Source organism: Lissotriton vulgaris, chromosome 8, assembly GCF_964263255.1.
Source record: "Lissotriton vulgaris chromosome 8, aLisVul1.2, whole genome shotgun sequence".
In the NCBI taxonomy this organism is placed as follows: Eukaryota; Metazoa; Chordata; class Amphibia; order Caudata; family Salamandridae; genus Lissotriton; species Lissotriton vulgaris.
In genome coordinates, this window is record NC_141696.1 from 229,916,539 (window position 1) to 229,932,928 (window position 16,390).

The following is a 16,390-nucleotide window of genomic DNA, read 5'->3' on the forward strand; positions in this document are numbered from 1 at the left end:
AGAATTTTCTTTTTAGATCCTCAAGAGGCAGGTCATTTTTTTATGAAAAAGATCCTAAGGGAACATAACTTAGTATACCCCACAAGAGTTACTAAATACCCTAAAAAAGTACATTATAAGACCTTACAAAGGATGTATTAAAAAAAATTTCAGCTCTTCGCAAACTAAGATATTTTAAGAATCATTATCTCAACTAGGCTTTCGAATCTATTTATGGGGGAAATAGGTTTGCTAGAGAGTAACATAGTAAGATTATGGGAAGAAAATGGATATGTTCAGATCCAGGATTTCGCAGTGGGGAATATTGGAAAACTTGGGCGGAGATTGAAATGGGGCTTCAACATTCAAGCACAATTTTAAAATGGTCATTTATTAGGTTAAAACCCATATTAGAAAAGCTCGACATGGAAAACCTGTATTATAAAACTATTATCAGTGAAGCCCTTAATTCCCCCACACAGCGCAAGATTAGTAACTGGATTAAAATTTTCAATGATAATACATCTTTCTCTCTATATGAAAAAGTTAGGGATAGATGGAAGAAAAGGGAAGGTATACAGGTCCTTAAACCAACCTGGAATAGGCTTAATAAGTTTAACATAGCTATATTTAGAGGGGCAAATTTCAAACGTATGCAATACTATTCGAAATGGTTGATATATAGAACACCCTCTTTTCTTCATAAAATATACCCGCAGATAGAAGACAAATGCTTTTGTTGTGCAGAGAAAGTAACCTGGACACATCATCTGGGAGTGCGCAAAAATCCAGAGTTTTTGGGAGGAGATCAAGAAATATCTTAAATTCACAATTGATTCCCTAATCTTAATTTATAAATCTATTGCAGTCTTAGGCTGCTCTTCTGCTATCTCTGTTCACGAGGAAGGTTTGTTTATTGTAGCCTTAATAGCAAGATCACTAATCCTACAACTCTGGAGAACAGAGAAAGTACCTACGTTTAATGCTTGGAGGGCTAAATTGTCCAGAGTACAATAATTGTAAAATAAATATGCAATAAGATCAGGGGCAGTAAGAGAGTATGAGAAATATTGGGGTGTGTTTGAAACATAGGAGAACATATTGCAGTTGGTATAAAAGGACAGAACATATGTGTAGGTACTTGTCCTGATATAGCACTTTGCACTTTACTTTAATGTCCTTAATCTCCTTCTGCTCTCTTGTTACATTTGGTATAAAATGATAGGGTACGTATTTATGTATGTATCCTGATTTTGCACTCTACACTTTAACGTATTATGATCTCTTTGTATTATAGGAATATTGTGATTATATTGCTGAGTATTTAGAAATGAATATTTATCATACTGTAATATTTTGTACTGTAGACTTAAACTAATTTTCTCTTCTTTCAATATTTTGAAATACATATTTATATATGATATTATTGTACGATGTAATGTCTATGAACTCTCAATACATAAAAAAAAGAAACCACATAATTTTCAGTACATTTAAGACACTTTTTGGTGCTTGCACACTTGTCTTCATCGATTACACGTTGTGTGGGAACAGCCACACATACAATACTTTCCCCCATTCTTATTTAACCAGAGAAAGCCTGACGAATTGTGAATTTTATTGTATTGTAATCACGTTTATATAGTGCTTACAACCCCTGACGAGGCGTCAAATTGCTTTTTCGTGAGTAGTACACTACTATGGAACCCATAAAGGATTAGTGGTGAATTAGTGCAGTGAAACATGAAACTAATTTGAGCGGTGGTTATGTTCGTTTGTTATTTGGATTGAGAAGGATAGAAGAGGCAAAAGATTTAGCATTTATTGAATGGGGAAAGCTCCTTAAAAAGGAAAGCTAGCAGTAAGTAGTCAGTTTGCAAAACTTTTATTCTGTATGTTATTCCTCATTCCAAGTAGGAACACTTGAAATAGAAACTGATGACTCAGTAAACTAATTCACCCACTCCAGGGAGCTGCATTTGAACATACGGTCACAGGTTTGAATCCTGGTACCTTCAATCAGTCTTTAATTCTGGCAAGGTCGATGAATTGAGTACAATTAAGCGGGATAACAATAAAAATTTATTTTTTCAGCACCAAGAGACCCAAAGGTGAAAATGCATCTTAGAAATACTCGTTATGTTATTTAATACCATACCTGAAAATTCCACATTGTGTGTTATCCATGATTCCCAGATGCAGTATTACCTTCCAAAAAAAGGTTCTGCTGCCCCCATGGCCCCTACTTCCGTCATTTTTGCTTTCTGTTATTTTATAGGCAGTAGACAAAATTGTTATGCCAGAAGGTACAGACGTAGTCCAGATGGCATCCTCCTGTCAAGCTGTTCTAGTACAAATTCTTTCCAACATAGTAGGACTGTGCCACTTTACCATGATCGCGTTTTTTAGCACCAATCTTTACCTTATTTACTAGACTTAAGTCTTTTAGCCAATTTAAACTTTGCTTTCGTGCTCCATCCATCGTCTATTTTCATGCAAACATTGTAATGTCTGTCCAGTGCACTATCAAGCTCATGTAATATTGAGTCTTTCTCCTCTCATGTGTGAAGTGGCTTTAGTAAGATATTTTTGGCAATACAAATCAATTGAATAAACAAAGAGTTGATAATCTGAGCAATGGAACCAGGCGTACAAGTTTGGGAACGTGTCTGTTATAGCTCTCTTTGAACACACCTTTGTCTACATTATTATGTACAAGAGGCTTAAGCTTGCTGCACCCTCCCCTTCCTGCTCAGTATGCAAGGAGTGGGCCCCTTCTCAAGCATGTCATCACGATACCTATTTCTCCTCCCTCATTATGAGGTGACTCACTGGAGAGCACCAATTACTAGGCAAAAGAGTAGGTTATACTGACATTCCTTATGTAAATACTATGGTGTCCCTAGTCATGCATAATACAAAGCCCTCATTGATATCAGACCCGTTTGTCTAATTTTGCAGCGTCTTCTTGAGATCACGTGATTTGTTTTGCAGTTTCACAGTAATTTGTCTTTTGTATCTTGCGCATGTTTACTCATTATTCAAGCCATTTTTAATTTTAAATTGTTTCTCAGTGTATATTTCTTATATTGGGACGTACAGATAAAAGCGAAAGAATATCCTCTCTAGTAAATCACCCTTTTCCATACTGCTTCAGTCACAGCATACCCGTAGTTACTGCTGCTTGCAGCTTTCTTAGCACTAGAAGCACCCTAAAATTACTCCCAGACTATTTTTTCTTACTTTTTCCCATTGTTAATATAAAACACAACACACCAGGAAGCCGAAAAGTCCACTTTGCATTTAATGCAAAAATAGCGATCCGCACTAAAAATAATCTATAGACAAATTAAGAACTGAATATAGTAGAAACTTGTAGTGGCCTATGGTCCAACCCATTCCCTACCATTGGTTGCCTTCGTTGTAACTTTTGGTTGCTTTCTTTTTTTGTTCAATTGCTTTCCTTATCCATCAGGAGTTTATCTTTCCCCTTCTTATGTTTGCCGCTCCCCTGGAACATACGCTTATGTCATCCTTTTGACTGGATGTCTGATATCCTTCCATTGCTAACATTTAGAGAACTACCTTTTCTTTCAGCACTCCATGAGAGTGCATATGTTTTGTACCTTTTGCTCTCTCCCTCGAACATCCACCCCCTCGCGCACTGTGCTGCTTCCATATCAATCCCCCTAAGCTGTTCCAGTGTTTTTTCCACCCCTCTTTGGCTCTATTTTTTTGAGTGGGGGCCTCCCCCTGCCCAACCTCAAGCACCTCTGTTGTCCCCTGGCACCTGCCACCCCCCTATTTGTTTCCGCCACCCAGCCCTCAATTGCTTCCAAACCACTGAGGTCCTTTTTTTAAGTAAATATTTTTTGGGGTGGGCCTGGCAGCAAATTGCTGCCAGGTTGCTCTGCCTTTCAAAAAGTGCTTTCAAGCTACTCAAATCGAACTTTTATTTAATTTGCTCAACCATCTTAGATTGGTAAATAAAAGAAAGTAGCACCTGCATAATTTTGTAGGTGCACCAATGCTTGATAACGCATGCATTCATCATTACACATACATGCACCTGTGAAATGACACAGCTGCACCATTTTGCCATTTTTTTTCCTTTCTTTTATTTTGGCCAATGCTGCACAGCATTGGCACATTCAGTAGGACCAAAAAGCAATACCTACTGTCAAGTCAAAATGTATGTTTATTATGACCGTAGTCTTTAAACAAAACAGTGAGCATAACACAATAGGCGGAGTATACAATAAATACCTATACTTATTTTAGAATGATATTCTTTTAAAATCAGTTCTATATTTCATTTCCAAGGGTACAAATTCCACTTATAAAACACTAAACACCAATTAAAATTATGATACCTAAAAACATGCTATAAAAGTTTAAAACCGATTCATATTTCTTAACGTCGTGCAAATTTCAGACAATAAAAATTCATACAGTACTACCTTTTACCTTGGGTCTCAGTGCACTCTGGGCCACCTTTAAGTATTTCCCTAGGGCAATTACAATGTCAATGTAGGGTAATTCTGTTAGGAGGCTGGCTGCCTGCATCCTTGTTTTTATTCCATATTTTAGGAAAACCGGGCGCAGCCATAGTTTTCTCTGCTCTAGGAGAAACAGGCAGTCCAACAGAATATGCGGCCAGTCTCCCTTGGTTCTCAGGTTGCACTTGCAGCAGCCTTCATGATCTAACATTTTAGCTTTGGACTCTTTGTTTATTAGCCACGGGTTAATCCCGATTCGACACCTCAGGATCTCTTGCCTGAGCCCGCGGTTAGGAAGTCTATCAAGGTAGGGGAACCAGTTTTCATTAGACCAAGCATTTAACATATGCGCCACTGATTTTTTATTTGTTAGGTAGCCTATATCAATCTCTTTAGAAACTTCCTTCCCCCTTTGCTTCAGGTCCCCTTTAGTACTAAGGGCCCGAAGCGAATCTTGGTCCCAATCGATCTCCAAAGATTTGCAGATTCCTTTCAGTTTGTCTCTACAGCCTTTTGCCCATTTTAGCTCGCTTCTCATTATTTCATTGCGACACCAATATGCTACTTTTTGGTTTTCGGGGTTTTCCAATCTCTTCCAAAATCTAATCACAGCCATCTGGGATTGTATTTTCCAGGATTTTGTGGCTATTTCTAACCTGATGGCTTGCATCATTGAAGATTGAGGAAGAGATAAGAGTCTTTTTAGGCAATTCCCCTCTAACATGTCCCAAGATCCCTTACCGCTCAAATAAAGGATCTCAGCGCCATATAAAACTTGAGATGGTATCATTGCTTCAAAAGCTCTCAGCATAGGTCGGTGTGACATCTCTCCATATACCCCATTAAACCTTTTTAAACCACATATGGAAGAGAGTGCCTTAGCTTTTTGGGTATCCAGGTGGGAGTTCCAGTTTAAAACTCTATCGAACCACAGACCCAGATATCGATATTCATTGACAGTCTCCAGTTTGAGATCACCTATATACCATTTAAATTTGCTTATCTTTTTCCCGAAGCATAGGGTTTTGATTTTATCTAGATTGATTGTTAATAATTTATTGGCACAGTATGTATTGAAAGCATTGAGCTTCCTTTGTAGGCCCCTCTCGGTCTGGTCTACTATCACCAGATCGTCTGCATACAGTAGGCAGGGTATTTTATTGCCATCCATTTTAGGGCTGGCACTGCCCTCCACCTCGAGATGTGCCGGAAGATCAGACAGGAAGATCGAAAAGAGCTGTGGGGCCAACACACATCCTTGTCTTAGTCCATTTGCTATGGGTATTTTTAGTGTTAAAGAACCCGCCTTATCCTTAATTACTTGACCCCAGTTTTCCCTGTGGAGTTCTTTTATTATAGTGAGTAGATCCTTTGGGATCTTCAACCTCTCTAATAACTCCCATAGGCAGGCCCTGTCCACCGAATCAAAGGCTGCTCTGAAGTCGACAAAACAGCAGCATAACTTGCCGTTCTGTTCCGTCGACTTCATCGCCATCGCCCATAGCGCAAATCCGTGGTCTATTGTAGAGTGGCCTGCTCTAAATCCACCCTGTTCTGTGGGTATTATTTGAAACTCTTCTACCCATACTTCCAGTTGTTTCAGCACAATCTTAGAGAACACTTTCTCGCCTATATCTAGCAGATTAATTAGCCGGTAGTTTTGTGGCTCCTCTTTGCTCCCTTTCTTGTGTATTGGCCTAATTATGGCCCCCTTCCAGGTTGGTGGCATTACCCCTTCTTTTAGGACAACCTGGAACATCATGGCTAGGAATCTTGCCCACCATTTTACATCAGATTTTAATATTATCGCGGGGAGATTGTCCGGCCCTGCTGCCCGAGTTAGCTTGAGTTCTCAAGTTTTGCGTTTTGGTTTTGCGACTGCTGCTTGCTCCTGTTTCTCATCTGAGAGATGCGTGGATAAGTACCTTTGACTTGCAAGTAGATGTTTTAGAAGGACCGATAAGAATGGTGTTCAAATCATCTAGCTTAATCAAAGCTCAGCTTGTTTGAAGACCTCAGCTCGAATAATGGGTTAATATTTCTTTAACAAGTGTACTTTAAGTTTACAGTTTTTGTTAATTTAGAAACTAATTTCTGTAGATTCAAATGCATGTCTAGGTAGTATCTTAGGGACTTTGGTTTTGACCTTTTCGTTTGTTGATTATTTTGAATTTGATATGGGTTCTTTCGACAATGGCAGTAGAAGTTAACTTTTTGGTGGGATTCGCTTTAATTAGAATAAGTCCATCTAATACAGATTTCAGCAATGTCAGTTGGAGACCACTGCTTCGTGCGATCTGTATGTTTGTGAATTGCTGTGTTTTTTTGGGGTACTGGGGATTCTAGCTGTTCTATGTGGTTACTGATCATAGTAGGAGATAGTGTTGCCTCTTGAGGCACTACACAAAACAGTAGAAGCGACTGTCTTGAAGCAGCAATTTATGCAAATTGGTTTCTACCCTTAAGGAAGGATTTGAATTTGTTTAAACTATTCAGCTAATTCACAGTTATGCGGAAAGGATGCCCAGCTCTCTTTCATGATCATCAGCATCAAAGGCCACTCGTCAGAGAGTAACTGCATAATGCTGGTTTCACCTTTTCCCTTTAATTGCAGACTCACATGCAGGACCCATAGAGTAATCTTTTCTATGATTTAAATGTTAGCCATGTAACTGGGTGTTTTCATTGGTTTCATTTTCTGACACATCTTTAGTTCAGGTGTGACTCTGTTTCCTTTTTATACTGTTTTTATTCCTTCTTTAACTTTGATTTGTTTGTTCCCTACGTTTTGCTCTTAAGTCTGGAAAGACCGTGTGTCTAACCCTGCTTTATCTTTGACATCTTCCACGAAAATCCCTTTATTTCTTTGTCTTATTTTATTACAGTTCAGCTAGCTGTGTTTGCTTCCTGTCTAAGTTGCTGTACTGCAAGATAAGGGATCTGCCAGCTTTGTAGCTCACTGTTGTGAAATAGTTTTTATGTCAAGCCTACAAGACCGCACAAGTTGAGCGGTTGTGGAAGACCTATTGTGGGGTTTACCAAGAACTTACTGGGCCTTACAACCTGCCCATTGCTTACCATTCTTTGGCTTTGTTACTCCCCTTTCCTTGCTGCTTATTCAATGGCTTTTCTTGTTCAGGCTTGTCCATCTTGTGTTTGCCTCGACCCTGGAGCATAGCCTCTTTACCATCTCCCTGACCTGCTAGCATCTGTCCGCCAGCTGCTCATTTTAAAGAAACCTTTTTCATTTTGGTTAAGCACCCTATGAGATTTTGTGATTTCCAGCGGTCGTCCTCGTGCGCTTTTCTTCCCTCGCACAACATGTTACTCTCTCTGGCTCATTTGCTTCTCCTCGTCCCCTAACGTACTGTATTATGCTCTGCCTCTTGTGCTTCTCCCCTTGCCCCAGTGTATTTCTCTTGATTATATGCTTCTCCTCTGCCCTCCATGTTGCTCTCTTCCCTGTGTGCTGCTTTCATCTCCTCCCCCGCCTACCTATATTTCTGCTTTAAACCCCACACTGGCTCCCCCAATCCAGTGCGATCTTATTGTGTCATATTTATGTTTTTTGAAGATCAGGCATCAAATTCCACTTATATCATTAGTCCCTCTGCTTTGAAAAAAATCTAAAATCCGTAAAAAAATGGGGCCCACACCATTTCATAGTTTAGCTCATAGGTGATAATCTATGCATATGCTTCCGTGACTATGGATGTGCCTATCAATTTTATCATGCAGCACCTTTTTGTTTCCCTTTTTGTGGTTTAGCTTGACAGCGCAGCTGGTGCTAGACAATTATGTGAATTTATGTTGCTTTTCCCTGGCAGCTGCACGATGGGAGGAGGGCTGACATTAACCTACATGGATGTTCAGGTCTGGTTTGACAGTGCCACAGTAAACTGTACTTATAAACGACACCAATATTATTTTACAGTTATTTGCTTCCACACCAATATACATTGCTATTTGTAATGCTTCTGCTTATTATACAACATTCCTTTAAAGCCTGACCTTTTGGAATTGCCAATGCTTGTTTCCCTTTGGCCATGCTGCAGAATATCAGCAAGAAATGCTTTTGCATATGCTTTACCATATCATCAGAAGGGGTTGGGAAAGCCAGTGCGGTACCAAAGCTGAGACATGTTGGTTTTACCATTACTTGTTCCACACTGTTGCATGGCTGGTGCTCAGAAATGTAATTGGGTTTCTGTATTTAGATTCCCATATGCTAACACCATTTACATGTCATTCTTTGAGTTCACTTGTATAACTTGCAAGGCTCTGTCTCTGGCCGTCCATCGTAGTTATCAAATTTTGGTTGTTTGGAGGCTCACAGAACATCTCATCGCTACTGTCATTTGAGATCCCTATGCTCAGAGATTTTAGTTCTTCAAGTTGATCTTTTTTCTACTGCTGCTTCAAGTCTTTTAAACTCTGAGCCATTTGGTTTCTGAAGTGCTCATACCTTATCTTTTCTAAAAATCTGGATGGCTTATGTCTTTTTGTGTTCATAAAGCTTTATTAAACATTAACCTTACAATACAATAATTCATTACAGTACAATGAAGAAAGTATTGTGATATATATATATATATATATATATATATATATATATATATATATATATATATATATATCGTATTTATGATTAGACAAAGTGCTTAACAATGCGTTAATAACAGTGAGTATTTGGATAAACAAATGATAAAACTAACCATAAATTAAATTGACAAAATTAGCACTGTTTTCCTATTTTTCTCATCAATTACTAATTTCTGTGATCAAGGTTTTTCTTTTTGACTTGTAGGGGCTAGAATTTTAATAATGATCACTCCGCATCTCGAAGTTGGTTACGATTTAGGATTTGTTTTCCATGGAAAAGACCAGGCACAATAAAAAGTGCCTAACCCCAGGGTAGTGGTGGTGGGGGAGAGGGTGGAGACACAGAGGCGTGAGAAAACCTAAGTAATAGAACAGGGTAAAAAACAGAAAATACACATGCACACATATAAATACTGTTCAGACTAACAACACAGCTAAATTTGTCTCTACGCATGCTATCAGAAACCCGCAGCTTTGTATTCTGCTTTGCGCATTTACACTCCTCAGGTGTCATCAGCAGCACAGTTTCACTGAAGACAATCTACTGAAGACACTGTCTGACATCAACTGACCTCAGAAGGAAATGGCTACTTACATCTAACGTCCTCTTACAATAACATTGCAATAAACACAAACCTATTGCCTCGCTAATCTTTTTCCCAATTGAGTTAATGTATACATGTCCCTCAAAAATATTAAAAAGGATTTTTTAATAATCAAGAAATAGTTTCAGCTCTGCTCAAAATAGCATTTCACAACTGCCCACTGCTTGTGATGTTGAGAGAGCATGCAAGTGAGTTACAGATGGTGAAGGAGGGGAGGTGGGCGCCAGAGAGAGGTAGAGGGAGGTTAAGAGTAATGCTTAAGGCGGGATAGAGAGACAGAATGGAAAGGAGCATGGGACAAAAGGCGGAACTAGAGGGTGAGGGCAAGAATGGGATGAGTCTTAAAGGGCGGATGGGGAATTGAAGGAGGGTTGGGAAGAGGAGGGAGATGGAAGCTAAAGCTAAGTAAGCTAAGGAAGAGTGAGAGGGCGAGAGAGAGCGAGAGAACGCTTTCAAATACTATACTTAGAAAGAAAACCTACAGCTGCTATGTTTTCTTTGATTAAAAATTGGCAAATTGTGCATAAGACAAGACATTTTAAACACAAACTTTGCAGCACAAATTATTAGGTACAGGTACAATAGAAAGACATGAAACAATTAAGCATTTGAAAAAATAAACATTGACATTAAATATTTGTGATCTTTATCTTTACACATTTATTATCAAGTTTTTTTTCATCGGAATGTAATTGAACACCATTATTGTGGTGAGCAAAAGTATAACAATGCACACCTTACACATAATTAAAAGAATATTACACAGGGGGAGGTATCGCTGAGCTAAACGCTCACACATACTTAACCTTAATTTCAGATGTTGCTGTTTCTAATAATTGCACAAAATGTGAAAACAAAAGGAAACAAAGATGTCCCTTATTTCGTTTTAACATAACACAAACTCTAGGAATCGGAGGCATCTGCAGTGTGCCTCTGGTCTGTATCACAGTACAGAGGGGCAATTTCAGTCAAATAGATGAATGAAGCAAAACTCCCCATTCCATATGAAATTAAAGAATGGAAAACCAGCCCTCTGGGACTATTACCTTAAATCTAAGTAACCAACTAATGCATTAATAGATCAAATAAAAGGCAAGGAAAAAAAAACATTGAAAGGCATATTAAGACAGAAGAAAAGATTTCCATGGGTCGGAGGGGGGAATCGGCATCAAAGTAAAAAAAAAAACGTGCTGCAGCAAAAGTGAATGTGACAGTCATCTGTTTCCAATTAACGCGACCGTGAGACAGGCAAATGTAAACAAGCTCGATAATTGGAAACAGATGGGCGCAGCTGCTCGCTCACGCAAGGTAGATGCTGTACATGCACGAGTACTCATTAGAAACAGTTCAGTACATACAAGAGTTTTCCAAAAGTACAGACCAATTCCAAGAGGTCATCTCCTAAGCAGCGCTTGCACGCTGCGCTAGGATCGACCTAAAAAAACAGATTGACAACAACAGGTGTTCCATGAAGAAAGCTTCCCTTTCTAGTCTAAATATAAGGTAGGGTAAAAGTCTCTAAAGGAGATTTCCAAAGAGGGAGCATTGAAGGTGTCAATATGGTTTCAATCTTCAGTGGAAGTTCAAAGGAATTGAAAGTGTTAACCATGAAGCATTCCACTCGTGAAACTGAGCAGAGAGAGATCTGCTCCCTCTCAAAGTCAGGATGAAGTCTGCTTAACTAACCACGAAACACCAATTAAAAATACAACTGACAGTTTCTAGAACATCCATATCTCGTTCCCACCATGAGGAACCGCATTCAAGGGGAGTCAACATTCCCCATAAGTTCCTATCCCCACGCACTTAATAACAGATCTATTTTCCATGAATGTTGTATCCTCCCAGTACACCATGAACAGGAGGTATTTTTCCACCATCATGACTCTATGCTGGTTGCCAACTTTCTTTTCTCAGGCCTCACTGCCGGTAGTCTAATACACAACAATGGGTCTTTTTCTAACTAACGAGGAATGTGATCACACCTGTAGAGGAGAGATAACAACATACTAGTAACGTTTAAGCAAACCTGTTCAGCTAAAGCCCACTGTCAGGATAAGTTACCTTGAGAATCAAAATGGATGCATGTTTCAGTATTTAAACATCAGTGGCAAGCTAGCCATCATTATTTAACCGCATGCGCGCTAGCGGAATTCCGCTCGCACGCTGGGTTTTTTTAAAAACACACTTTACGTGACGAGCTGGGCTCTTCATCAGCGTGCGAGGAGGCTACGCCATGACGAGCCCAGCTCGTCATCAGCGTCGAAGGGGTTAAAATATAAATATGCAATGAAAATGATGACATAAATCTATTGATCAACCTAATACAGTTATATGTACATTTTTATTGATTATAATGATTCAATACTAATATTGTATTGGGATATACCACACAGGATAAACACACTTTGAATATAAATGTTGTTTATTTGTGTATAAATGCATTTAGAGGACTTATATAGGGTGGAGCTAAAAGTATGCTGCTCTGGGGTGTTTTTTTGCTGCAAAAGCTTTGACTGATCTAGAGGTCCTGTATTTTTAATACTTGACACCCATGTATTTCTAAGTTATGTGCTGTTGTAGCTGTTAGAAATAGCACTGCAGGATGCTCTTTTAACTGTATTACTGACAGATTCCCTCAGGCAGATTACAGCAGATGAAGGTGGGTGAGCTCTTGTTTTCTGTTATAAAATCACTGCTGATGACTTTGGCGCTAATCGCTTCCTTCCTGGGTTCCAATGGGCTTTTTGAGAGATGCACTGTCTTCATCTTGACTTTGAGATATTCTTATGTAGGCTGTGAGTAATGGGACAGTCCAAACCTCCAGGTCAGAAAATACTGCTGCTGTACTTTCAACATTATTATGACGTCAATAGAAATATGTGAAACTGTAATGCTGTGGCTTTTTGCAGACAAGAGTGATTTCTCTGCTATGGTTCAGATACTTATGATCCTCTCTGGTTTGTCCATAGGTGAACGTTGGGAGTGCGCTATAGAGTAAGCATACTCATAGTTTAATAAATCCCAACTAGCCTCTTATTAGTAAGTTGTTCACTACAATAGAATTTAATTCACTACATTTTATTGTGATATGAAATTTTGTATTATAAATTCAAAATCCACTTTAGCTTACCTAACCTGTAAATCAACTTCTGTGTTCAGTACAATTGAGGTAGTGTTTCCCTTGTTTCGTTCATTGGTTTTGGTACACCTGAAATTTCGTCAGAAATTTTTATTGCATTTTCCCTGATGCTAATTGTGAAGTCTCCTGCTTTGAGTAATCGTCAATGAAGAACGGGGTGTCCTTTTGTCCTTGTGGTATGCATCAAATCACAAAATAGAACCGAACACTTGCCTTGAATATTGTCAGTTTCTGGAGCAGCCAATCGCCTTCATGTAGTAACCGTGGTACTGCTTGAGAAACCTGCCTGGAAAACAATGCTGTTTTCTTAATATTAGTTTTTTCCGTTCTAGGACCTGAATTGTCTCATGGAAAGATACCTTAAGCCACTTCAACAAGAAACTTTCCTTACTCAGGATGAGGTAGGTTGGGTGTCTTTCTGATAAAAACTATTTGGAAAATGTATGACATTTGTACCACCAGTTTTTACATTTGTGCGCCTTCAGTTGCGTTGAAAATTACATTCTGGCATTCAATAATCAAATACTAAAGTTTTCATCATATATATATATATATATATATATATATATATATATATATATATATATATATATATATATATATATATATATATATATTTTTTTTTTACTCCTTCGCCTGGCATGGTATTCTACACTCAACCTCCCAATGTTGTCCACTTAAGAAGCCAGTGAATGACAGATGTAATGTATTGCCTGCAGCAGTACCTGTTGCGGCAAGTGTTTTAGCAACAAAAATGAACTTTTTTAGGAATCTCAAAGAATTCCAGAAGTGCTGTCAGAAAGCTGGAACTGTTGCATCTTCCTAGGAGGAATCGAGTGTGTAGGTATTCACACGTCCTGAAACGCAACAGGTCCACCTTTCCGGTTAGCATTTGCACTTGCTAACTGTCTCCTATTTTTGTATTCTCCATATGGGAAGCATGTTCTCTTTCTCTAACACCCGACCATTTTTAGGAGGTTATCTTCCCATTTTTACTTTGATAATGGGTTTACTCTTGCCCTTAAATGGAGTTGATATGCATCAATTTTCAGGATCACTACATGCTCCGGTTTTATGAATCTCCACAAACGTGCATATTATAATGTATTTGCCAACATATGCAGGTGACCTCACAATTGAATACCCCCAAACCAGCTTTGTGGGATTTAGTCATTTGTTAAAATACATCAATGTTGCATTAGTTAATCCACTTATGAGTGCACATTCACATTTTTTATGAAAATGTTAATTTCAAATCATAATGCATCTATTTATGGCCTTAGGTGCATATATATCAACGTAAAGTTGATCTTAATCTTCTGTATGTTTTTGAGTTTGCGGCCATGTTTATATTAAGAGTTATGCTGGCCCTGTAAAAAAAATTATATATGCAGATGACATTTAAGAGTTTCAAAACGATCCTGTCTCATGACTTCTTCATCCTTAGTGTTCTTGCAGGTGTGTGTAGTATGCTTTTCTTATTACTAAGCTAATAAATCCTATTCTGTTTTGTGGCAGAATTTAAATAATCTCTATTGCAGAGTGAATAATTCTGACCAAAATTGGCTGTAGTCTGAACTATGAATTCACCTTTGAGCACCAGTAAATCAAGTACTGCTGGTGGTGTGTATGTCGAGTGGGTAGGGGGCTTAGAACGCTGAAAAGCAAGAACACTTGTTGTAAGGATCCACAGGAGACAGGATGGCTGTTCTTGATAAAGGCTTTATTTTGCAAGTTACAGCGTAGAAGAAAACCCGACTAACAGGGTCAGGACACAAACTGCCTCTAACGGCTTCCAGAGAACTCTCGAGCCCTGGCATCAGAAAGGCAGACACGAGCCCAGCGCGAGCCACAGACTCGAGCATAAGAGATGCGTAAGATGAATATAACACATCTCCTTTCCTTTGGCAATGAAACAATAAAGTTAAACATAACAAATGCACAAGGAAAAAAAGTACATGAACAAAAGTCATAATGTTAAAACAGCAATAGTTACAATCCACTCCATTCCTAAACATTTACACAAAATCTTTTAGATAAGCAGGTGGAATTCTCTTACGAACTGGTCTGTTCTTTATTCACAACCACTTTCTTGACATTTGGCTGCAACAAATCTAAAACCTGTTGTCTATCCTTCTTCTGATAAAGAGCAACCCTGCGGAGATTCCAAGTTTGCCCATTCTGTAGCCTAACGTAGTTGTCACTCACTGATCTAACCTGAAAAGGCCCCCTAAATTTGTTGAACATTCTTTGATTTCCACCAGGCTTCACCTTAACTAGGTCACCTACAGATATGTTGATTTTGCTACATTTACCCTTGACCTGATCCAACTCCACAGTTGGCTTCTGCAGCCAAGTAGGAACTAACTTAGTACCTGCAGATCTCCCCCTCATAAGTTCAAAAGGTGTCTTCGTCATGTTTTGATGTAAAGTGGTTCGCGTGGGTTCGTATCCCATCCTCGTCGCCATAACATGTTGTAAGGATCCACAGGAGACAGTATGGCTGTTCTTGATAAAGGCTTTATTTTGCAAGTTACAGCGTAGAAGAAAACCCGACTAACAGCGTCAGGACACAAACTGCCTCTAACGGCTTCCAGAGAACTCTCGAGCCCTGGCATCAGAAAGGCAGACACGAGCCCAGCGCGAGCCACAGACTCGAGCATAAGAGATGCGTAAGATGAATATAACAACACTCCAAGTGAAAAAATCACTATTCCATTGAATCTTTTTTTTCTTTTTCTTTTTCAAACCAGCATTGAGAAAGCCAGTCGGTCTTGATTGTGAAACATGTTGGCTTTACTGATGCCTGCATTCATCTCCCAGATGACCACCAGTCTGGCATAATAATTTATTAAGGGGATCTAAAAGAGAAGTAGCAGGGAGAGACACATTGAGAGAGAGTAAATAGTCCTTCATTTACATCAGCGCAGCGTTCTGAAGCCAGCAGTGGAAAGCTACAACTCATCTAATCAAACCACAGTGAGACCAAAATGCTCCTTTGGCAGGACACTCACAAGAATAGGAAGGAAAGCCAACGTATCTGGAACAAGGAAGTGAAACAGACAAGAAAGCCATTCAATCATAAGCAAGAGACAGATACAAAGCCTAGTCGAAGTCTATATTATGTATAGTAGGTCTGTTTGCTAACCGAAAGTTGGCGAAATGTAATGAAAGCATTTGAGAGAAGACGCACAGTAGTGAAAGTAATGTTATGATTGTGATAAACAGTGCCAGCTTTAGGGTGGTGCAACCGGTGTCATCGCGTCAGGCACTGAGCTCGGGCCGGGGAGGTACTGTATTTTGAAAAGTATTCTGCTGTTGAGTGCCCTTGCTGCACTTTGCCTGGTGCCCAGCAATTTTCAGGCAATAATAAAGTGAGGATAATTTTGGGGATGCATGTACCTGCAGGAGAGCAATTCTGGGTCTTATCTATTCACAGTTTTGACTACCCATAAAGTAGCAGTGAGGGACAGTGTGCCTTTTGCAGAGCATGTGCACTTTGCATATCAGAGTTATGGTTTATGTAGCTAGATCAGCGGGTTACAGCTTTTGTCAGAGTCCCT

At 39.1% G+C, this 16,390-nt stretch overlaps 1 protein-coding gene across 1 annotated transcript in view; it reads left to right on the top strand.

Annotated features, from left to right (window-relative positions):
• TIAM1 (TIAM Rac1 associated GEF 1) overlaps positions 1-16,390 on the top strand; it is a 499,324-nt gene that overhangs the window by 428,901 nt on the left and 54,033 nt on the right. The window contains exon 17 of the mRNA XM_086934005.1: positions 13,160-13,228. Within this exon, the coding sequence (XP_086790131.1) occupies positions 13,160-13,228 (69 nt within the window). The remainder of the gene's footprint in view (positions 1-13,159; positions 13,229-16,390) is intronic.